The sequence below is a fragment of the Leptosomus discolor genome, chromosome 13, assembly GCF_034619465.1.
Source record: "Leptosomus discolor isolate bLepDis1 chromosome 13, bLepDis1.hap2, whole genome shotgun sequence".
NCBI classification, from domain to species: Eukaryota; Metazoa; Chordata; class Aves; order Leptosomiformes; family Leptosomidae; genus Leptosomus; species Leptosomus discolor.
In genome coordinates this window covers 10,345,777-10,371,113 of record NC_141403.1, presented here as the reverse complement: position 1 = coordinate 10,371,113, position 25,337 = coordinate 10,345,777, and the positions used below count along the sequence as shown (strand labels likewise).

Genomic DNA, 25,337 nt, shown 5'->3' with positions numbered 1-25,337 from the left:
ATCACTTTAAACTTACTAAGGAATCTTTGAGAAGCCAACAGCCCACCTTAACTCACTATTTATGTGGCTAGGAGACCAGTGTTCCTGGCTAGGATAATGACGATGATGATGAAGCATAGGTATATCTTTCACACCTTCTTTGGAGTAATGTTGAACTTCAGCTCTGCAGACAATGCAAAGTTAATTTCCATGCCATTGTGCAATTGTTTATTACGGAAAAGAAGACATGTTAACTGTTTCCTAATCAAAAAAGGTGAAAAAGCTGCAAGCAAAAATTCAAGAAAAAATGTAATACCTTCAAGACACCTGTATTTTAGTCATGTACCATTCCTGTAGCCCTTAACACTAAACTACTTGGTGTTTTTCTATCACAGGCTGATGTTGACAGGCTTTCTCTATCAGTCACACGTCCCTCAAGGAAATGGAAACAGAGAGCAAGGAACCCAGCTGAGCACTGGCATCAGCCCCTGCAGGGATTTTCTCTGGAAAGCAGCGTGCACGATGTGCTCCCTGGTGTCCTTACCTTTCCAACCATACAGGCAACAGCGCCGTAACTACCGGGCAGAAAGGGGCTGCTGCAGCGCCCTGGAGGAAGCGCCTGACGCACCGGTATGATCAGCCCTTTTGTCACCTTTTGGATGAATCCGAACCGAACCGCAGCCCTGGTTGCCCCAAGGGAGGGGTCAAAGCTGCTTCACAACCTCTGGAGCAACCCCAGGAGCTTTCGAAACGGCACAGAGAAGGCGATCTTAACATCGGGACCGAGGAAGAGCCCTCCAAAGGAACCCCAAAAGGATCCAAACTGATGGCTCAGTAGTAAAAGCTTGGTCAGCCACCTGTACTTCACTGAGTCACTCCAGCACTGCCTCCGACCTCAGTCTCTCTATAGCACAATAGTCACAATGTTTCCCTCAGTTAATTATTTACATGGGACTCATAACCTCCATTTTAATGTCCGTTGTGCTAAATATGTTGTTAATTAAATTCTATTTTTCTCTGATAAAAAAAGCATTTAAGTCTACCAAATGTCATAATTCATTTTCATATTAAATAATCAACACTTGGCAGATTCTTTGAAGACAGCAGGGCAGAAATAATTCACAAGTGAGGGAATTGCATGGGGTCAGTATGAGGCACTGACTGGTGACAGAGATCTGTAGTCAGATCACATTGCTTTTCATTTCCTTATGGAACTGACACTGTGTTCTGGGGAGAAGAACATGTGTAAGACATCGGAGACTTGTGTGGAAAGAATAAGATGAATTAATTCCTCAAAAATAAGAGGAACTAATGATCTTCACGACAGGCATGATTGCATTATTCTGAACAGTAATAATAGCAACAAAAATTCAAAATATTTGCAGTCATCCTACCTGGTTAATTACAAGATGAGAACCTGCAAATGTAAGGATGACAAGTCTAAGAATATTAATGATTAGATTTTAAAAAGTGTTCAGCATCAATTTACATCAAAATTATGAATCTTTTGGACAGATAATTACTATTGTTACAGAAAATGAGCTAAGAGCGAGAAATATTATTGGACTATTTTTTTTAGCATAACATGCCTCATGAAGTTCAACACGGGGAAGCACAAAGCCCTGGACCTGGGGAAGAACAACCCCATGCACCAATAAATGCTGGGGCCGCCCTGGAGATACTCAAAAGCTGTCTGGACACGGTATACACGGAAAGTACACACTATTTACAGAGTCAGGAACTGAAAGGTATGCTGAGAAGACATCTCAGGACATGTATTTTAGTGGGTATGTTTTCTATGTTCTTGTTGTCCAACTCAAACCCTGGAAGACGGTGACCATTTACATGCGTTTTTGCCATCTCCTGCACGCAGACTCGTGGTTAAGTACACCCAGGTATGAAGCTGTCCCCCTCTAACTCTATACAATGACGAAAGCTGCCTCCGTGCTGTCACACTGCTGTACCCACACCAGCTGCGCTCCCGCAGCAGAGCGAACGCGTGCTCCAGACCAGAGCAACCAACACAACCAACTTCATCTTCAAACTCTTTTAATGGTTTTGGCCCTAATGGTCTCAGAGCAGCGTAGAAAGTTTCAGACTAAACTATGGTCAGCAGCCCCGCTATTTGTGGTAGAATCTTCACTCCACCACTTACAAAAAAGACAGATCTTTCTTGGGGGACAGAATGAGGCCAAATATAAACGAAATGAACTGCCACAACAAAGAACATCTTGAGTCTTGCAGATCTGTTCCCCAAGTTCGAAGTGTCTGCAGCTTTCTTTTCCGTCTGCACAGCAAGAGGGCACACGTTCAAGAGTGAAACATCATTCACAAACAGCACAGAAACCCAATCCTTGCCCAGACAGAGCCTCAGCCCCGCACCCCGTTCTCCCTCTTGGGAGAAGGTGGCAGAACAATGGACACAGACAGATGTACGTTGCTTAATGCAGGGCTGGAGGTGCTGAGATGTTCCGGCATGAGGATGGTAGAAGAGTTTAAAAGGATGGAGTGCCCCTGAATGGAAACATACCACTGTCTCTAGTTTAATCACTGGTGGAACTAGCCAACCTCAAAAGGGATTAGTTATTAGCAAGAACAAGAATCCATGAGATTAGTCCACTATGGCTTGCCTGACACGGTGTACTGCCATAAATGTCACTGTAACCACTAGATGTCATGTGAAAATGTATCTTTCTCTACCATGTCAAAAGCTAGGGGGTAAGTTTCTCTGGCAAAGACTTAAAAAATAAAATGCTGGTATAAATGACTGGGTTCTGCACCGCTGTAGCTGAACAGGCCACTCCTGCCAGCTCCTGCAGAACCACCCCAGGCATTATTCCAGGGGTGGCTGAATGCACCAGGCTGAGACCATGAGCGGAGACGTGAGCTGTGCTGAGCCAGCTGGCCGCAGTCCCCAGTCCCCTTGGCACGCTTCGTTTATGCGCAGGGATGCAGTCTGTCCGTCTGGCAGCAGGACTGTTCAGACCCAGTGACCACAGTGTCCAACTCCCAGGTTGCGTGCTAGGAGTGCTTTTTCTTACACTGCTGACTACAACTTCATTATAGTCTGTAGAAAGTAAGATATTTTTCTGTCTGTTTTGTGCTTGGTAGTGTTACTGGTAAGTTACTCCCCACCGATTAGTGCCTGACTTTACCACAGGCAGGTATGTTCACTGCTTTTAATGCCACTATGGAAAAGATCCAATGCTCTTAATCTCACTTCATTGCACCTTTGCCTGGCGTTACACCGTCGTGAGAGCCAGGTGACCCTCCAGGAGCGTTTCTTCTGCGAGTGTTCCTCATCTGCAGGTCCGGCCATCGGCTGGTGGTCATACTCACTGACACTCGCAAGAGGCAACAGATGGACCTCTGCTAAGGAAAAGGAAACCTCCAGAGCCCCAGATTTTAGGTATGGCTCTTCCGTGCAGCGAAGAGTGACGTGATGAGACCCGGGCGGGAAGCTGACCTCACCCTGTGAGAAGGTAGGAGCTCCTGTCCCCAGAAGCAGTCGGGTTGCATCAGCCTGTCGCTCTGCCAAAATCTATTCGTTTCGCTTTTTCAGCACTGACGAAGTTATACGGCTGCTGACTCCAGAGCTGCCCTGGGGAACCTGGGCTTGGGGGGTCTCTGCTTGACCGTGCGGCTGTGGACAAGTCTGCTTTGACATCGGGCTCAGGGGCTGATACAAAACTCTCCGCAGTCACTTGGAGAACGTTTTAAATCTCAGGCTACTAAAGCCAGTGTCTGCCTGGCGTTTAACATTCTCCATGTGCATTATCTATTTTCCAGTAACCAAAAGGACTGTGTGAAGGGCCTTTCTCCAAGTTGCTAAGCTGTCACTATTTTGACGGAAATATCCACTTGTTCTCCAAAAATTCAGGTTTCAGTAAAGATGATCTGCCCTGCGTTTTAAAATGAAAGGTGTTTGTGGAAGGATTTATTCATCAAAATAATATGTACTGTGCCCTATGCATCAAATAAATGTAGATTTTAAACACACAATTTAAATATATTTCTTCTTCACTATTAATTGTACGCCACTCTCATATTTCTCTTGATTTTCCCCCAGTTTAAAGAAATGCTTAACACCTTCAACTCCCAGTCATTTTAATAGCCACCCAGAATCAGGATGAACACACAAAGTTACTGTTTCACCAGTAAAAGAAACAATTGTTTTAGAAACAATTCTAAAACAAACACAAAAAGAGCCTTACTGTTTTAGAATTAAATAAATGACTGTCGAGCCTACTTTCTGAAGCAGCATCTAATGTTGTCACAGCTGCAGCATTCTGTGCACATAAAACATTTTACACCAGTTTAAAAAAAAGATTTCAATAAAAAGTCACCTTTCAAAAATGGAGAACTGCTGCTAGTGAGTTATACATCTCGACAGGTATCCAATATTCACCTCAGAGGGATTTCTTCTTACAGAGGCTCCAACTCCCTACCAAATGGCAGTGCTCCACTTCCCAGCCGTTTGGACAAAGGTTAGTGTGATAAAATGATTTGTTATGCCAATAAACTTCTTGTTGCACTGTAAAACGATCTGTTACACCACTGCTGCTATGTAAAAGTGTTATGAAAACTAAGCAGGTTGTAAGGTCCAAAAAGCAACAGGCTACATTCAGGACTAGTTACTAGGAAAAGAAAAAAAAGAAGGCTCTTCTGCTCTGCAGTTCTTCAGTACTGTAAAAAGAGAACCTTTAGTCGACCTTTCAACTAACAACCGAAACCGGCACCCCGACTAGGGAAGGAGTTATGCAGCCGAAAGAATGGGAACTTCCTTGGGTCAACAGTACCCAGGAAAGGGGAGGAAACTGCAACCAGTCTGATAATCTTGGTGGTGACTTCCGTCCTGTGTGACAGTAAATTAAACAAGCCTAAATTACAATTCAGAATGGAAACTGAAGCACAGACTCATGGTATGCTGATCGTAACGTGTCACCATGGGGCAGCAAGATAATGAGACTGGAGGAAAACCTCACTCTGTGCACGGGATTTTAAGTTTCACATTGTGTATATCAGTCAAAAGCAGAACCTGAAACTGGAAACCACTTAATTCACAGTCAAGCCTTCTAGGTTCCTGGCACGTTTTGAACTTACAATGAATTGTATCCAGAATTTATTTATGACTGTTCCAGGCAACCAGTCACTCCACAAGACAGGGAAGGCTTTGACATCTTATGCTTTCTAATTATTACAGAATTTTTATACTTTTCCGTTTTCATATTTCTTGTAGTTTGTACATATTAAATGCTTTTATTCTATTATTCTAATATTAATCTTTGTGTTCCTGTCATTTGGTAAATTTGGACCAGAACTGTACTGCGCTGGTAAGTGCAGAAGAAAACAGTTCCTGATTTCAACAAGCAGCTGGATTCCCACTGAACTCTAAACTTGTTTCTGATCACAGAAAGTCCAGAAACATTTCTAACACACACATTTTTCCTTACAGAAGCCTGCTGGCTGTGGCTGGTACAGAGCTCATCTCCTCCACAGCAGCTGGGACGGGGCCGTGTCTGGGATCTGTGCTGGGAACATCGTTGGTCACAGGGGGTGTGTTAGTTACTGCTGGGCAGGGCTGACCCAGAGCCAAGGGCGCTTCTGCTCCTCACCCCACCCCACCAGCGAGGGGGCTGGGGGGCACGAGGAGCTGGGAAGGGACACAGCCGGGACAGCTGACCCCAACCGACCAAAGGGGGGTCCCAGACCATGTGACGTCATGCTCAGCAGGGGGAATAAGGAGGAAGGGGGGACGCTGGGAGTGATGGCGTTGGTCTTCCCAAGCCACTGTCACGTGTGATGGAGCCCTGCTCTCCTGGAGATGGCTGAACTCCTGCCTGTCCCTGGGGAGCGGGGAATGAATTACTTGTTCTGCTTCACTGGCGTGCACAGTTTTTGCTTTCCCTACTGAACTGTCTTTATCTCAGCCCACGAGTTTCTCACTTTCACCCTTTCAATTCTCTTCCCCATCCCACCAGGGGGAGTGAGCGAGCAGCTGCATGGGGCTGAGCTGCCACACGGGGTTAAACCACGACAAGAAGTGGGGATCTATTCGAAATATTTATGGTTTTCTTCTTTTAAATCAACCACACTTCAGTTTCCCTTGTATAGGCCACTGAAGCAGAATGAGTGACACTGCGTCAGGAGGGGAGTTTGCTGCAAATGAAGAGCTCACGGGAGAAGCAACCTGCTCTGAGCACCAGGCACCGACAAGAGTACAGAAGGCACAGTCCGTTCGGCTTTGCAGTTGTGTGCACAGTTCTTCTGTCAGGCCTGCTTTCGCAGAAGTGCTAGAAGGCATGTTGAGATACACAGGAAGAGTAATTTTGTCTTCACTGGAAAAGATCCTGACTCAAAGTCTTTGCTGCCTGATGGAACAACAGTCAGGAGAAGGCTTGTGATGTCACTGGTGCCTGAGGAGCCGATAGGCCAGGAGCAGACACATGGCTTGTGTGGGTGCATGTGATGTCACTGGCGCACTAATTCAGACCTGGATTGTCAGGTGGAGGTTCATTAATCACTGCTCTAAGATACAGGTTTATCGAATTTTGATTAAAAGCAGCAGCAAGGAAAAAGCACTCAGCATAGCATCAAAGGATCATTAGGTTGGACTAGACCTCTGAGATCATCAAGTGAGGACCATGAGCCATGAGCACTTACATTCTCAGAACAGGCCTGCACATTTGGGGTGTATCAGACCTACGTGGGTAACCGCTTGTGGTGGGCTGGTGGCTACGTGCCACACACAGCTGGGTAGAGCAAGAGCTATCACTTCTAGGTTGATCACACGCACCTCATGCCAACCAACCTTTTAATCACAAGCGGCAGGAGCCGTCAGATTAAGGAAAGACTGGGGCCAAGACCGGGCTGTTGCTCCCAAAGGAACTCATCCAGCACCAGCGCCTCCCTGCACTGCAGACTTTTTATAACGCCTTCTTGTATTTGCAATTTTTGACTGGTATTGCAACTCAAAATGTGGATCACAGAGGCAGAGTATTCTGGTAAAGCAGAGTTCCAGGCAAGAACAAATAAAATGGTTAAATATGATGAGTACTTTAATTCCTAATACTCCTCTGACCTTTTTCAAGTGTTACATCCATATCTCACTTCAGGAAGAAACTTAGCCACATATCACGTAAAATATATTTACATTCAGGGCTGAATAAATACCATCATTGACCGTGAACTTCAGAAAGGTTTAGGCAAATTAATTTTGGACAAGTCTGCTCTCCTTTGATGCGCATGTCTCAATGAATGAGAGCCAAGAACTCAAGTTAATTTTCACCTGTCCCAGCAAAGGCCACAATGGGTACTATGCCTGTACAGAGCTTTACGAGACACAAGGAAAGCAAAGAGCAGTGCACATTTTAATGACGTGAATATCACTTTCTAAATCAAAATCCAATTAAAAATCTGTGCTGCTATCCATCAGATACACCAGATCAGGTGTCAGGACAGAGATGCCCAACAGCAGCAGGCTGCATGCAAAAGGACTGCCGGCGTCCGAGCACAAAAAGCAACAGGAACTTACGGAGAGGAGTATTTGGATCGCGCTGTGAATGACCTCCAGGTACTGGAAATCAATGACGCAGCCTGTCACGGAGACGTAGGAGTAGTCCTCGGGGATGCCGGGGGCAGAAGGACGCACCACCCTCCGCACACAGCCGGGCCCGTGCTCCCGCCACCAGGAGCGGTGCATGGAGATGTTAAAGGTCATGAGATCGGTTTCCTGGGAGACAGGGAGGGAAAAAGCACGAAAACCTCTCACTTTGTGTTATTTAAGGTAAACCAAGGGAAATAAAAGATATTTTCAATTATCGCAAGGAAAATGAGATCAATAACTCGCCTTCCCCCTTAACCCAGCGATTGTAGCGTGGAAGCAGGCTGTTAAAGGGGAGAAAGGAAACTGTAAACATCTAGTGTTTATTTGGTGATTGTGCATAGCAGCTTCTGTCTGGCAGAAGAGCCGTCGTACCAGGTACTGCACAAAACACAGCGCATACCCTGCGTCTCCACGGACCTACCGCCTGAAAAGCAATTTCGCCGTTACTGGAGAATATCACTTCAGAACTATTTTTTAAACAGGCAACAGAGAGAAACAGTTTTATCCCACGGTACTGGAGACGACATAAACTGGAGATGACCAGCCAAGCACCTTGCTCTCTGTTCTCCCCTCTGCCCCCATCCAGATTACGATGTTCTCAGTTTACTGATGAAACCTGCTTCTGTGAACTGATCTTGGTTTAAAATACAAGCAGTAACTTCTTGGTCCCTTCCAACCCCTAACATTCTGTGATTCTGTGATTCACTCAAATCTTCTTCAGCCTCAACCACAGCTTGTCTGATCAGGCCTTAAATCCACCCTACTGGTGCCGGCTGCATCGCACCCCACCAGTACGTACAGGGGCAGAGCGACTCAGCAAGCAGCACCCCACTTCCACCTGGAGCAGCAGAAGTGAGAAACAGGCTAACAGACTAAAGATTTTCTAGCAGCTTATCTATGAAGTACGGGCAGGAAAATTCATCTGAACAAGATGAATTTTCAACAGATGAACCGATTTAGGTCTTTAGGTCATGCTCAACTAAAATACACTGAAGTTGAGGGGATGCCACTTAAATGCAAAAAAAAACCCTTCCTCACTGGAGGTAAACGAGATTTGAGTTATACCGACACTTTAAATAACGAATTCAGATTTACATTTCCATGTTTCCCATCCTAACTCCAAGATGGCTGTAAAACATGGGTGCGGAACTGTCAGCCCCAGGCCCACAAAATGCACCCATTTCCACACACGCCGGTTTGTGTGCGCTGCCATGACACTGATCTGCCCTTGGCGTCCCAGGCCGACAACCTGTCCCCTCAGTCCATCTGTGGCTGTTCACTTTCACCCTGGCCAAAGGGACATTCGGCGCAGAGTCCAGTTGCCACAGGACTCCTCCTGTTGTTCTCTTCTGTTCACTGCCTTTATTCTGGACACACTTGAAAACCAACGGGTGAATTTTCTCTGCCAGCCTCTGTTACGGCCAGTTCACAGTAAGAAATCTGCCTTTGTGGTCTGCAGCTTTGCTCTCTGTAACTTCTTTTTCCTTCAGATGAGACTTGCTGGAGCATTACTTACAGCCAATGAGGCATTTGTCTTTTGACTCTGCATGCCATTCCTTGGTACTGGTTTAGAAAATTTTCAGCTGCAATACAAAAATGACTTGGGAAATCAGAAGCTGACAGACAGTTCAGTTTAATGAAAATATAATTATAAAGATAGTCGCAGGAAACAGCCGAGGCTTTCTGCAGTGTTACCAAGTGCTTTTCACAACTGCCAACCATAAGAAATGCCATTTGTGGCACAGCACAGCCATGTTCACCCTCAACTGTTTCAGTAACTCCTGGTGAGCAGGAATACGGCTTTCCCATGTGGGTTAGTCTATGTCAACTATTGCGAGGCAATGCCTTGTTATCACAACTGTGCGAATAAATTGTGATGTCCGTGGCGCTGGTGGCACAGCTTTCTTTGCTCTCGAGGGCTTTTTTTCTCCTTTTTTTTTTTAGTATTTACATTTTGATTATTACAGCCTGTTTCAGTGTTTGTGCTTGGCTAGGTCACAGCCAATGGCACAGAGAACCAGTAAATTTGCACAGGGAAACAGCTTGATAAATGTCATCGACACAATTAAAATGTAAGAATTTGGCGTGTGGTCACTGCAAACACTCCTTATAAATAAGATCTTGTATTTCAGGAATACTGTTACGTTTGGTTCTTGGAGTGAATAAAAGAAATTGCTTGACTTTAGAGATGCTTAACTAGATGGTCATGTTCATATTTGAAGGCTGCTGGTGATGCAGTGAGAGAAGGAAACGGCAATATTACAGTTAAAATTCTTTGATTAAAAACAAAAGAGATGTCACCACAGCACTTGTTGCTCTTTTAAAAAAGATTATTATTCAGAAATTGTGGATAAAGGCTTGGAGAAGAGCTTTTCATACTTACTTTTCATCACATATATGTCCCGAGTCCCCGAAGCAGGTAAAAGCGGATAATGATGGCCCAGAAAAGATCAGTTTCAGAAATGCAAACAAAACCGCCCAGTGCATTAGCTTGACCTCTAAAGTAGCACTTCACAAAATGGCAGCCGTAAGCTGTTTGAGCTGATAAATGTTAAGCTGCCAATCAATAAAAGAAAGCCTGAAAAAAATCAATTCCTTTTTTTTTAGTGGATGAAGCACACTCCTCTCCAACTTCTTGGAGATTTTTAATCCATTAAGTGAGTCGAATGTGCCAGGCATTAAAAAATCAACCTGTATCTTTATTGTCATTTACAGAAGTTTGGAAAATCCAAACCCTCTTTGCCTTGGTGTACAGGTTTCAAATATCAGTGACCTCCTGCGAGTGCTTCAGTATTTGTGAACTCAGTGTGGGGAAATCCTGTGCACGGTGGAAGAGCTGCTGCCCAAGCAGCTTATTCCCAGTTGCATGTTTAATGAAAGTTTAGAATTCTTTCAGAAAGTACAAGCAGATACTCGAAGCTTTTCAACAGATCCTGTACTGTTTTCCAATGTCACAAGCGATCATTAGGCAAAGGCATATAAAATGCATAATCTTCAGCAGGTGACGTAACGCAAACCACTTATTTCTTGCAGGAGAATGCTGCCTCCTCATAGCAAGAGAGTCAGCTTCAGGCTCTGTACATCAAGCAGTCTCTTTGGAATTCATTTAACAATGAAAATTTCAATCATGGATGGAAAATTGCCGTCTTCTGGACTTCAAACTCACAACATATATCTTGACCCTTATTCCACATATGAGCAGCTGGTAACCTCTCAGACAGATTCTGTGTATGAAGAGTGGCCAGAACAGAGGTAACAGGACTTCCAGGAAAATCATGTGGGACGTACGGAAGGGACACAGGGAAGGGTACTCCTATGTCCTACTCCTCCCTTCTCCAGTCAGCACTTAAGCAATACTCCAGTCTGTGGTGAGGAGATTGCTCCTGAGCCCAATAATCACACTTCTAGTGATGCAGAGTCCCACTTACCTGTCAACAGCTTTTTAGGCTTTTAAACTACGTACAGGATTTGTGTCGGCTATCAGCCCAAGGATTATTTTGATCATTATTGGAAATCATTGCTATGGCAGGTACTTTCTTTCAGGTAAGATGTAATCCCGTTAAGTCCCAGTGACACTGTTTCTAAGTGCTTGAAGATAATGTTTAATTTCATTACATCTGCTTAAATTCTACATTTGGTTTCAGGTGTACGTTTTCCATTGGGCAGGGCTTTCAGCAAGCTGATCTAGCGAAAGAAGCTGTCCCTGCCCATGGCGGGGAGGCTGGTCTAGATGATCTCTGAAGGTCCCTTCTGACCCAAACCATTCTGTGGTTTATGATTCTGTTTTTAGGTGGTGAGTCTATGTAAATTTTAACAGATAATAGCATAACACATAGTTTTAAAATAAAAACCAACGAGCAATAACAAGCATTACGTTTCTTTCATTTATTTGTGTATACTTTATGTACAGTGCCTATAACAACACAAAAAATGGAGAAATTGACTAAAATCACCAGATGTAAAGAAAAAAAAGACATTAAAACTCCAGGAAAACAACCAACACACCAAGATTGCCTTGTATAACAAACAAATATTATGCTGTGACACGATAATTACTCATTGCAGAAATATTTTTTCACTGTATGTTTGTGCTTTATGACATGCTATTTTAATATTTCTTTCATTATTTCTTTCATTCCTTGTTAGTATCTGAAAAATACACTCTTAGGGAAACTGTAAAAAGACATTAGCATGTTGAGTGGGATGGAGAAGCAGCACTTTTTCCTCCACAAGACAGCAGTCAACATTTGAATCAAACACCTGGTCAACAGGTAATAAAAGATAACATGCATAATGCTTGGAAAAAAACAGTACGTTTCCTCGTAATTCCCTACACCCTGTTAAGCTTGTAGTTAAGATGCAGTGGTGTTGGCACGGACAAGGGACACGCACATTCCTTCGTATCTAACTTCAAGGAGACATTAATCCTCATTAGATACAAATGATGTGTCCTGGTGTTAACGAAACCTGCTCTAATTGTAGATGTACTTTGAAGCATGAGCAGCAGCTATTAGCCAACCACCTCTGTTGGCAGCATAACCTTAGTTTCCCACCCTGTTATTTCCTGAAACCTCAGGTCCTGATCCCAGCTTGCTGTGGTGTGAGCTGTTATGCTCCATCTCCTCTCACTACTGCTGAACAAACCAGTTTTGAAGGCCGGGCAGGTAATGCCGAGAAGTCCATTGGCAAATAGGGAAACTCGTGTCACTAGCTCCCACGCTGTCTTGATGGGGATGATTATTTGTGAATATAGACTGATTTTTTTTTTCTGTTTGTTTTTAATTTAAACTCTTGTGTCAGTGTTACACAGATGGCTTTTACCTGCCCCATGAGCTAGAGATCAAAGGCAGCCCACCCCATAATTGTGACATTCCTGCTACTGGGATGGAACAATGAACAATGCTGCTTCCAGGCAAGCGCTCTAGGTTGAGGGGGCTGCCGAAAATATTATACAGGCAATATCCCATCCTCACCCTGAGCAGTCTGGTGAGGAGATTACACAAACAGTATTCTTAAATCGAAGCTTATGGGTTGACTCTATTGGGACTGTTCAGCTATCTGAACCGGCTGACAGACTGGACCTAGCAAATTCATCTCTTTGTGACAGCAAACCCAATGCACACTAGACCAGAGGAGTCATGTGATTCACAGCAATTAATTACTACTAAAAGAGAAAATTCATGATGTCAAGATCTTCTAACATAGACCATGAGGTAACCCCAGCATCATGGGCTGAGAGTGGTTAAGAGAGACAAAAAGTCAAAGTCATTTTGGGACGTAAAGTTAGAGGTTCATGGTCCTTATTCACTGAGATTAGAGGTTGACGGCTTGAGCAAGTCCTCTAACTGTGCTCAAATCCCAGCTGCATGGCTTATGCCTTTTCCTTGGTCTACCTCCCTTTTGTGGCAGTCTCTCTGTCTGAGGAACAGCCCACAGAGGTAACGCAGTACGGCAGAAATAAGCTCCAAGCCCGACGGAAACCACAGGATGAGGCAGGGCCATGGGTCAACATGCGCCTTACTCACTACTTGTCACAGGAAGCTCCACATGAGCACAGAAGCTCAGCACAAGCACAAAGAAAAGCTGTTGTGCCCCAGTGGAATACTTGACAAGTGATTACGCCAAGCACTTCGTCTGAAAATTGCTCTCACCTATTCCCTCTGATGATTCAGAGGTAGGCAACAACACAGGCTTGGAGTGATGGCCAACTGCGAGCACCGCTTCAAGTTCTGAAGACCGGGAATAGGGTAAGAGTTTGTGTGAAGTCAGGGGTTTATGCAGATCAGTGTGTCCCTCACTCAAGCTGTAGCTGGTTTTGAATGAAATGAAGAATCAAGACCAGACTGATATGCGACTGGAATAGTGAAGAACTGGAAACATCATTGGTGGCCACATACTGCCACCAGCACAAGTGCTGTAGGGAAACTTCTCAGGGCAGAGAGCTGGGAAAGGTAAAAGAAGGCTTGAAAAAGTCTTGGTATACAAAAAATACATGAAAAAGTTCCAATTATGGGCCATAAAAAAATTCTGTCTAAAAGGTTCATAAAACTACAAAAATTTGAAAAAGGAGTTTATAATGTAAAGCAATTTCGAGTCTCAGCAAGAACATTTTAACCTGCCTTTTTTTTTTTTTTTTTTTGCTGTTGTTTTTAAATTAAATTGCTGAGATCCCATGGAGTTATGCATACACCTGAAACACCGCAAAATTAAAATTTGTCACCGACATACTTTCTCTCAAGAGATAAACTGCCCCAACCAGCTACAGAAAGCGCCTCCCACACTATTTTGTAATACTCTGTTTACAGTGGAAGGGATCAGGCTCCCGTGCCCAAGTACCTCACCGCTGTATGCAGCCTCTAAGCACCTGACAAATCCCTTGGCTAAGACCGTGTGTACCTACTGAGAAGGCTCTTGATGGCGACCGGATTTCTACACATAGAAAGGACAGGTCTGGCCTGGCTTTGCCACGCTAAAATGGCTTGCTTGTCTGCAGTTCTCTGACTCTTGTACCCTGGACACCCTAATGTGACAAAATGTGACAAGCCCTGCAAAATCCACCCTTTCTTGGCATTTTAGTTCTAACATTACTAGGAAATGTATGCAAATAGGAGACACAGTTTGTGCCCAAAGCCCACATAACCCAGTATGAGGAACAGATGCAGTGTAGCCTCTAGCCAAAACAGGATTCAACTTCGTTACTCCCCAAATAACTGTGTTTTGTGCACAGTGGTTGTGAACAAAGACAAAGCATGGGAATAAAGGCATGATTAAGAATACAATGTCATAATAATAGTACGGTTAATTTTAATAATTTCCTTCATTTCTGGTGGGTTCTGTGCTCTGTCTCGCTGTCCCAACTAGAAGTATACCATAACATCTCTTGCTATAAAAGGAGATAAATGTTATGCAGGAGATAAAGGCATGAGAGAGAGGGTCCTAAATTTAAGGGTGTGTACCAGACTCCAGTGACATTAAAAAGCACCATAAAAAGACTTCTGAAAACTCACTTGAATGGTAAATTTTCTGACAAGAAAAACAACTCCGTCTTTTGAGACTAACCAGAATGTTCCTACCTGCATCCAGGAACACTTTTAAAGATTAATAGGCCAGTTTAAGCAACTGCTGTTGTGTTCTCTGCTTTGCTTGCTCGAAGCAATGCAATTGCTCATGATATTGCCAACTCTTGTTTTTTTATGGCAAGTCTGGTTACGTTCAGCATTTTTGCTAAAGCCCCCATTCCCAGGGACATGAGATTACAATAAGAAGTTTGACTTGTTACAAGAAAGTGAGCTGAAGAGTAAAAGCTTCAAAAAATCATGAGCCCTACTGCCAGGCACTTGCAGTCTGTGCTGTAACTTGCATTATTTGCTGTGTTTCTTAAAGCCAGGCTCCTGGGACCTAGATGGGAAGCATCTGCATCACCAGTTCAGACCACGGCTATCCAGGGCACCATTGCCATAGCCCCCCATCTCGGATGACCATGGATCTGTCAGGGCACAGGAAAGGACCAACAGCTTTTAACTGTCTGATCAAAGAGGATGACCCAAGTGCACCCTGAAAGCTTAAAAGACAGAGGTCATAAGGAATACCTGCTTCTATTGATATTTAAATTAAACCACATGATTCTGTGGAACTTCTGTCAGGAGATCCTAATTTTTACTTTAGAGTGTGTGCAAAGGGCACCCAGAAAGACCCGTTAATTCACTGCATCTTTTGGGTGAACTCCTATACAGCTCATGGAATAAAACTGCCTCCTGCTAACTGACGGCCAAGGAGTGAGCATCTGCTCCGCTGAAGCCCTTCCTGAAGACTCGGAATACAAAACGAGACAAGATGCAATAAGCAGCAGGAGTGCACTGAACTGCTGGGGGTCTGTTCTCCTACTGTTTTCATTGCAATGAAGCGCAAGATGCTCCTAGAAACATATACGTCCCTGTGACACTTTTGCTTCTGTATTTCTTGTCTGTGGTATCAGGTCATCATGCTTTTGCCAGTCCCTTGAGTTTTGTGGTACTGTTTGCTGAGGACCTCGGCTCTGGCAGAGCACCCTTTAATCACAGGCCGCACTCACGCTCTGCTGGAGCACTGACAGTCTCCCAGGTGAATCTGATACACATTCTTAAAAGAGCAAGGACAGTCCCTACAGAAACTTTAAGGTCAGGAGATGAAATTTTAAATCCTCCCTTCTCTAGCAGAAGTGAGGCACTGATGACTATGGAAAAGAGAATCTGCTGTAGCAGAATTCAGTTACTATGACTTATTTAATTATTCATTTCAGATTGACTGCAGGCATTAGTCCACATTTTAGGTTCCTTAAAATACCTTATGTATTTATGCAAACACATGAATGTATGCATACTTTGGTTTTTATTTATGTACACACAGTATGCACGTATTTATGTATTTGCATAAATATAGAAAATAATTTTTAAAAATGCAGCTACTCATGCAAACACAAGGAGGGCATTAAGTCACCCATATACTGCGGTCAGGTGCGTCTCTGCACAGCATGCAGCATGCTGTGGGGAGCGAGTGAGTACCTCGTTCTGCAAGTTAGAATTCCAGGTAAACATCTGCAGAAATCTGCACTTGACAATTCTTTTAAAAAATGAAGTTGTTATTTCTGTTATTTCTCTTGCCAACAGGAAAAGCAAATATCACATAGTAAAGACTTACGACCTGAACAATGGAAAAAACTCAACCCAAACAAAAATGCCTGAATGTTCACATTCTGTTTCATTTTAAATGCACTGGGAAGGAAGCAATTTTTCAGCTGAGAACACACTTCCAAAGTAAGAGTAGTAAAAACCACTAATAAAAAGACCATATGTCTCCAGGTTTATCACTGAACAAAGAATACGTCCTAGTTAGAAACTCATGAACGGGAGAAAAATGAAAGAACTGATCTAACTTCATAGCTTTAAACGTAACCTATAATACGTTACTCTATAATTCTGCTACTGGTCTGTTTCTTACAGAAATATTATCATTATTTCACAAGATTTTATAGAGTCATTTCTCAAATTAGTCCAAATTTGGAACAAAAAATTAAATGTTGAGGTGTCACCTTTAAAATGCCGCCTGACATGACTCTACTGAACTCTCTAACCTGAAGTTACTGATATAGATGGAACTTCTTTGTCTAAAGCTTATCGATAAAAGCTACTTGGTTTTCAAAAGATTCCAAAAGCTTTATGATTAACTTGTTATATTTTATTAAATTCAGCTTCTACTTGGGAAAAAAGAAAATTAGAAGTTTTAATTATTTTTACTGGTATAGTTCAGAAAGCATGAGCCTTGTAAAATCATGCTAACTTTTATTTGGGAGAGGTAAAATCTGTGGGCTCTGTACATCCACGGCTGCCGTTCCCTTTCCAGCAAGGTATCCCTGCTGGAGGTACCGTGGGCTGCCGAGGGCTGGCAGCCACAAAGTGACATATTTGGGGAAAAGAAATCCTAATCCTGTAATCAAGCAAACTACTCAGCTTTCTTTCCAGAAATGGCGCAGTGGGTCAGAGGCTCTGTGGTTGTAGCTTGGAATTTGGCACTGGCACAGGCTGCCCAGAGCAGCTGTGGCTGCCCCCTCCCTGGCAGTGCTCAAGGCCAGGCTGGATGGGGCTGGGAGCAACCTGGTTTGGTGGGAGGTGTCCCTGCCCATGGCAGGGGATTGGACTGGGTGAGCTTTAAGGTCCCTTCCAGCCCAAACCAGTCTGTGATTCTGTGAAGTAATTCCACTGATTTAGATTCCAACAAACCCTGTGTATGTAAGTGTATATGGCCGGGCTCCTGCTTCTGTCTGACAGCAGAACGAGAACTGCTGGTCACTGTGGGTCAGTAATGCCTTCTAAGGTCACCATTAGATTCCTAAGTCAAAAGTGAGACCTCATAGTCATTCACACTATAAAAATGTAGATGACTACTCTTAGTTCAAGTTTAAAAGATGTACGACGAGAGATTGACAAAAGTAGGAAAGACGAGGTGCTTTTCCTGTCCATTTTTAATGCCTACAGAAGTGAATAAGTGAAAACCACTGTTATCTACTACAACTCACTGTATTTTAAAAATAGTCTTCTGTAAATAAATTAGAGAATTTATTTTCTACCACGGTACAACATGCAAATAAAATGTATAGTCATGGGAATTAGTGCTCCAGAACCTGACATGAGGCTGTGGCAGTAGGGAACAGCACCTCCTTTTGTAATACCTGCACACTCATCTGCAACACCTGTCTCTCTTCAAAAGCAATGCATAGTTAGGAGCCCTTCCACATAACATAAACAACAAAGGGAGAGAAAACGTAATTCAAAACTAATGCAGGGGGGAAAAAGGTTTGCCTCCAGAATATTTCCACTCCTTCCCCCCAGCTTAGATTCTCTGCTAGAGAAAACGGGCAATGAAATGCATCGACACACCTGCACTGAAGTGGATGCAGAGAAGAACGTTCAGCTTGCTAAAGAATTCGGCCTCGGGAATGTGGTAGTCAGGGAAGAACAGAAATTAGGCATTGGATTTTAGCTTCGAAAGGCCAATAGTAAGAGAATAAGAAAGAGCAAGAGTTATGAATACCAACAGCATTGCTTGGGTGATCAGTTTCTGCAGCAGCAACATTCTAGTCATTAATGCCATTGTCATTTATAGCCGTAGCGTAATTATTAAAGTTTAAAAATCTCCTGTGACTGAGCCTTACGGTTGCACATTAGACTTACAGCCAAGTAACTACTGCCATCATATTTTACAGCATTGTCTATTGCCGTGAGTAATTCCAGGTGTTCGACTGGAAAAATAGAGTGATTGCTCATTATCCCAATAATACTTAATCGCTGTCATGTTCAGAGAAGCCTGTTTTCCTATTTTTTTTTTTGCTTTCAGGGTGGATTCAGAGAAGTATTTTCGCTAATTTTTACAGGTAAAATCAGTTAAGTTATAAAATTGCAAACATCAGAAATATTTCTCCTATTTCAGTACTTGATGTTGTAAGCTGTGTAAAATACCAACGCTGCAATCATGCTTCATTCAGCATGTTGATTAGTTAGTCCAAGGTCGCTGCAGCCCTGCTTATTACCAGTTGCTGGGGTTCAGTTTCTATGTGCATGCTGGCTGTCTAAGAAAGGGGAAAAGCAGCTCCACATCAACCTTACACTTTTGCCAAACCTTGGTGTCAGGCTAATTCAGAGCAATCTTTTCGTAACTCCCTACTCCACTCGCTAGAACAATCCTCCTCAGTTTAGGCATGATTTTTTTCCTGAAGCACAAAACAATGTAAAACAGATTAGCAGCCCCAGCCAGGCAGGGAGATCTCATCAGTACCAGCAGCAATCACGTAATTAGTCCCACTGCATCATTTCTCAGATGTCACAGGAAAAGCCCACACTTTCAGTTTTCCAGAACGTGGCCACTTTGCCCAGAGTCAAATGGCGCAACAGCAGTGAAAGAGCTCTTTATTCTCCGAAAATGGCTACAGATTGCTGAGGAAGGGTTTAAGTGTACGGAAAACACCGTGTTTGCCTCTGTGCTCCCCTGCGAGTGGTTTATGCTCTCAGCCCATCACCCAGCGTAGTCTTCAGAGTTGCTAGTGACAGCCCAAGACACAGAAATAGGTAAACACAGCAGCTACTGTTGGGAACCTCCTGTTTTAATGATTTCTCTGGAAAATTTCCCAGATTCCACATCTGCCCTGGCACAACAGCCTGCACTTCATAAAGCAATCTCACTGGAGGTGTCGTGAGAGCAGCTACACTTGCTCTCAGTGGGTAGGCTGCACTCCTGCTCCTCATTGGAAGCGGCAGTGCTACTTATCCTTTCCAAAAATCCAGCTGGTTAGTGAGAACAGGAACGAAATACTTTATAAAAGCCACAGGCAGGTCCCCTTCCAGTTCCCAATATGCGAGTTGTGACATCAAGAGCAGAAATAGTGGAGAACAGAGCCGTATGACACCCAAATCTTCAAGAGAGTTAAGGAGCTTTCTTTGGTTGTCTCATTGCGATATTTTTAGCTTGTCTCCTGTGCTTCTGTTCTTAGTTCTAATAGTAAAGTGCTAGTGACACAATACAAAAGGTACAGTCCCAGGCATTAATGTTTTGGACACTTTTTCCATAGTACAAATATCAGGTTCAATTTCCTGTATGTAATCTTTTATCTCCCATAGAATTTAATTTTCAGAATATCTCCATTTGTATTGCATAGGATTTATACCCACATAGTGTTAAAAAATAAATGCTAAAATAAATCATTGCATGACTTCATGAAAGCGACGCCAGTAAGTGAAGAAGTTATCACAGCATATATGAAGGGGCCCTCTTATTTCTGACAATATAAAAAATGGCAAATATTCTGGTGTTTTTTTCCAAGATGTCCAACAGTAAAATGATGCATACTATACAGACTAACTGGCTATTATTTTGCCATATTCTTAAATCAAACTACAACAAGTTTGAAAACAGTGGAAAACTCAGCCAGAGTTTCTAACACTCTCGCAGTCCATTCTTCCCTCTAAAAACAACTCTGTCTTCTTGTGAGGAGAAGGAGATAAAGAAAATCCCAATAAGAAAAAATGGCATAATTCCTTGAGAAACTTGCATTTTTTTTTCACAACCTGGAGTAGATTTAAGAAAGAAAGGGCCTGTTTATTTCATAAGGAATGTTTGTGTTTTGCAGAGGACTATTGATTTTTCTCTAAGGAAAGGTAACCGAGCAGCCCTCAAACACAATGTGAGAGGGTCCTCTCTTTCCTTTATTTGGCTAAGGGGCACCACCCCCACAGGACAGCCCTTCCAGGCCTTTCTCCTCCCCCGACCCTCCCCAAAATAATCCTTTGCATGGAGGCCACAGTTCAAAACCTTAAAAAAACACCTTGCAAGGCCCCATTTGTGTTTCATGGCTATTCATCCTACAGAGAAAACAAGTTCTATATCAGCAATGAAATTTCTGCAGTTCCATTAAGGCACCTGCATGCATGTTCCCCAAGGACCAGGGTACATCTTGGGACAATCGTGGGCTCAGCTGTGCCGAAAAGGTTATTCAAGAGAGCCCAAGGACCAGCACAGTCCCTTCATTCAGGTACCTTCTGTCCCCAGTTCAGCTCCAGCACACACACACTGTATTGGTCATATTGTCTTAAAAGGCTGAGATCTTTCTCACACGCTGGCTCTGTGCTCTCCCTGGCTGGCAAGTCAGCCGTTACATCTTATTCTTCATAGGTTTCACTACAATCTCCTTAAAATCTTGCAGAAGATGCCTGAGTATCTATGTGACTGTAAATGCAAATAAACCCCACTCTTCACAGGCAAAAGAGAAAAAGCAAAAACAAAGACAGAAAACAAGGAAGAGAATAGCTACCATTAGCTCAAAGTTCTAACACCCCTTAACTCGGCTGCAGGAAAACTAACTGCTGGTGGTAGAGACTGGGGGTCTAAGAGATTGTTTGTTGACTGCTGGAGACTGGATTACGACAGTGGACCTGCCTGTTACAGCGCCTCACTCGGCTCAGAGGACGCACAGGCGAGGGAGCTGAGTAGAACAGAAAGAGCTGCCCAGGTCAGTGCCCCAGAGTAAGGCGTGCAGCACTGCTGCTAACAGGACTTGTCCCAAAAGCCATCAGCTGGTACCGCTACTCAGCCTTCTCCAGTTAGAAGGTCTCCCCAGGTACCAAATTCAGTGAAAAAAGGAAGGTAACATCCAGCCTTGCTCTTTAACAGTCCCACTCGGGCTGAACCTTTGACTTTCCAATTACATTATATCAAACAAATGGCCATTTTTAGAGATCCGAATTAATATCTAACTGGAAGGATGAACTGATACAGGCTTCCATTATTTAAGGAAAAAGATTATTACCAAGGGAAAATAAAGAAAATAGAGAAAGATTTATGTGGAGGATAACAATTTCCCAGTCAATTAAGAGCAAGGAGAGTGACAAAGAAAGGATCTTGGGCATCTTAGAGGCAAGAGAGATAAAATGAGAATTTTGTCTCTCTCTATCAGTTAATTAGTTAAAGCTTATGTTTAATTTTACCGATTCTTACTACTCATTAGATGTATCCAATTTGTAGAGCCACGCAGTCCATTCACCACTTATCTAAAGTATTTCAATGGCTCACACCAGGAGCGCTTTTACAGGGCATCAGAAGGAAACTAATGATGAGACTCCCAGGAGAAGGGATCAGTCTCACCTATTTCAGTAGGTCTAAAGTGTCTAAAAGTTAAGTACCTCATTTCTGCCAATTGTCCATCCCTCCTGGAAAGGGAGATGTACCTCTGAAGGGTATTTAAAAGCAGTGTGAGAGGCCTCTGGAGGACGTCTCTCCCGCTTTCTGCTAAGGATGGAAGGAGCCCACATAATCAACCTAGACTAGTTTGAGATGATTAATCCTCCAAAGTGTTTTGAAATGTAAATCAAGACTTTAAATCCAGCAGGCACGATCTGCACTAGATGCATTTACTTAATAAATGACATTTTTTTTCATCTTTTCAAGGTACTGATGAGGCTAAATCCATTTATATGTACAAGTTGCTTTCAAATCCTGGAAGATGGGTGTATAACAACTACTTCGTATTTTTAAACAGCACTGATAAGTTGAAATATAGTAATTTAAGAAGCAGACAACAGATTGGTTTTCTTTAGATATAGTAAACATACTAATAAATTATATTAGAAATTATTAATAATAAGATTTTCCTTTAATAAAACAGTTTGTTCCAGATTGACACTTCAATCCTTTTATTTTAGTGGTGGAAACCTAATCCAATTTCCAGCTATAGCTAACGCTGTTCTGAGCTCTTCAGATTTTGAAAGATGTTGATGAATAAAGGATAAAGTAGAAGAGAAGTAAAATGATGAGTGAACTGAAAAGGCAGTTGTAGGGGCCCAGTAGAGCTGCTGGACAGGCTTAAGCGTTTGGCTACCAGGCACTGCAAAGCAGGAGAATAGGTTCAGGTGCACAAACTGGATTTGGACACTGTACAAGAGGGCAATAGGGCCTTAAGCAGAAAGCCAGTGGATGTTTGGGGCTCGGCAAAGGGAGCTCGCTGGGCAGCCCCACAAGGCTGTAAGCCCTCCAGCCGCTTCACTTTCAACAGCGACCACTGAAGATGGGGTTAATTTGGTCTCAGGAGAGCGAAAGGCTGAAAAAAACATGGAAATGTCATATTCTTCAAGCCTCCTCTGTAACAGAACCTTTATAATCCATCTTCACAAACAAAGTTCAAATAAGGCTTATATGCCCTAAAATATGTGGTACTGTGGCGTTGTTGTCCTTTGGTGTGGAGGGTCCAAAATCTCCAGTCTGCAGTTTAGAGCCAGTCCGACACCCACACTCCTGCTGCTTTCAGCACTGCCGTGCCTCTCCTGTCCAACCTCGTGGCTGTCATTTGTCCCATATGCTTTACTTCTGCTGTATCAGGCATCTTATGACCTGTGATCTCAGCTCTCCCAAAAAGACTTTCTGGAAGAGCTGAGTACTTTCTTCATAACTTAAACACATTTATATTTGCATCGAATTCAGAGGAAAAAATAATTTGTTGTGCATCTATGAAATAACCATTTCATAATTATTTGATTCCTTCCAAACTGCAAAACATGAAAGTAATCTGCACTTGGAAAGGCTGGAGCACAAAAACAGGTACTTCTAGGATGACTTGCCATTTTGTAGCGAGTAACTTACGGTGCATTTATCAAACAGAAAAGAACCTTTCCTCAGGGGTGCATAATCCTTTCTGCTCCTTGCATTATAACGAACTAGATTTATCCCTAACCTTTTCTTCTGTATAGAATTTGCAGACCTACTGCATGTAGGTGTTAAACAAAATCTGCAAAGATAGCGCTTTCCAATTTTCCCCAGAAAAGCAGACTTAATGCTTTCAGGAAGTCACTTCCTACGTTTCCTTCCTGTTCTGCTTCCAGGCACAGAAATCACACCATTAATCTCCATAGCAGCAAAAACCCCTGAAGTCTCCAGCAGCCAATATTTTGTGTCTATTTTAATAGCTGCAGTTACTCTTGCAAGTAGACTGGCTGAATTCTGCACTTAGTCCAGTTACAGAGCTGTGTTAAATATGAAAGCTCAAACTCAAATATTACTCTATGCCTAAGAGTCCACAACTTTCTCAGTGAACAGAGGGCAGTGGATAATGTTGAAGAATATCAATGACAGTTCAGTTCAAGTCCGAAGCAAAATTTGACTTCAAAGTATTTGCCACAAAAGATGAATACATAATAGAATAAAATATCAAACATTTATTTAAAAATAGCTTGAAAATAAATTATTCAATATTTCACTACTTTTCTTCACCAGCTTTTCATCATTTAGACCTTAAAAGTCAAATTTGCAGAATGGGTAAGGAAAATAATATTAATTTTTCTAATGAGATTTAATTCTTTTCACCCGATGTAACTGGAGAGCAAACTGGGTTAGCAAAGTTAGAGTGTCCAATAGTCAAACACCAGCTCTAGAGTATTCAGAAATAGTCAGAAACATCTTGAACCCAAATCTCTGAACAGCATCCAGCCTTATCTTCACAGGGACAGACAGACATGAATCTGGCGGAACGGCTGCTCTCTTGGGGTAGGAAGTCACGTTTTCCTAAGGCAAAAAGGCAACCACCAGTATTTGTCCTCATGGAAATGGTTGCCGGGGGTGAACAAATGTTAAGAGAAGTTAATTACACTAAGATAATGGAATTATTCTTTCAAAGATACAAGTTTCAAGAACAGTTCAGAAAAAAAGTTCTCACGCATACCTGAAGAGAAAGATATGCCATAGGGTTATGTTTAGTCTATTGGATCCAGCTCACAGGTATGAAATTGAAATGCAGCAGCTATGAAATTGCTGAGATTAAGTGACACATGGACAGAGCAATAGCATATTTGATTTCTCTGCCACATTGGAGTCCAGGCTTAGGACACACAAGAAATAAATGTGGTGGTTTACTCCTACCACTTATCTAAAAAGACCAAATCCTAACAATTTTCCAAATAAAACAAAAAAAGAATTCATAACAGCAGATGCATCATACACCCCAGCCTGCTGAGTACCTCTAACTTGCTGGCTTCTCCTGGCTGCAGTGTCCGTGTTCACCATGTTGTGCTTGGCAAAGAGGCACGAATTGACCTAGAACCCCTGTGAAAACTAACTCCTTCAGTAAGTTCATGGACAAAACAGGAAAATAACACATTGCGCTCCTATATATTACCTCTTGCTTGACTGACTGCAGCAAAACCAAGCAGGAATCCTCCCCGAGGAAGACTGGCAGGAGCTTTTCCATGGCTACACTTAGGGTGAGAATTTGACCTTCCAGCTACATTTAAAAAAAACTCTGGAAAACTTGCCCTCTGTTGCCTGGCACCACACTTAACTTTGTGCAAAATCCATAAGCAACACTGTCTCTTGCCTTGTGGATGCAAGCAGAAGGATGGTCATTGGCTAACTGAAAAACAAAATAACTGGTTTTAATGAATAACTTTTGTAGTACCACCAGGAATTTTCAAATAAAGGAAAAGCCACTCTGACCCAAACACCAACTGCTATGTCCTTCACAGAATCACAGAATGTCAGGGCTTGGAAGGGACCTCTAATTCACCTCTGTGTAAAGAACAGTGTGTCTCCTTTTGGACAACGATGGACTGCACACGTATGCCACCTGTAAAACTCTACCAGCAGACTTGCATTCTCAGATCCATAAATACAAAATGACGGAGAATGTCATCTTCAAGTCATCAGCTATATGTTGACATTACCAGCAGCATCTTTATATAATCAA

General features: G+C 42.9%; 1 protein-coding gene across 1 annotated transcript in view; it reads right to left on the bottom strand.

The window, feature by feature from the left end:
• NKAIN3 (sodium/potassium transporting ATPase interacting 3) overlaps positions 1 to 25,337 on the bottom strand; it is a 306,962-nt gene that overhangs the window by 63,627 nt on the left and 217,998 nt on the right. The window contains exon 5 of the mRNA XM_086472468.1: positions 7,514 to 7,711. Coding sequence (XP_086328594.1) covers positions 7,514 to 7,711 — 198 coding nt within the window. The remainder of the gene's footprint in view (positions 1 to 7,513; positions 7,712 to 25,337) is intronic.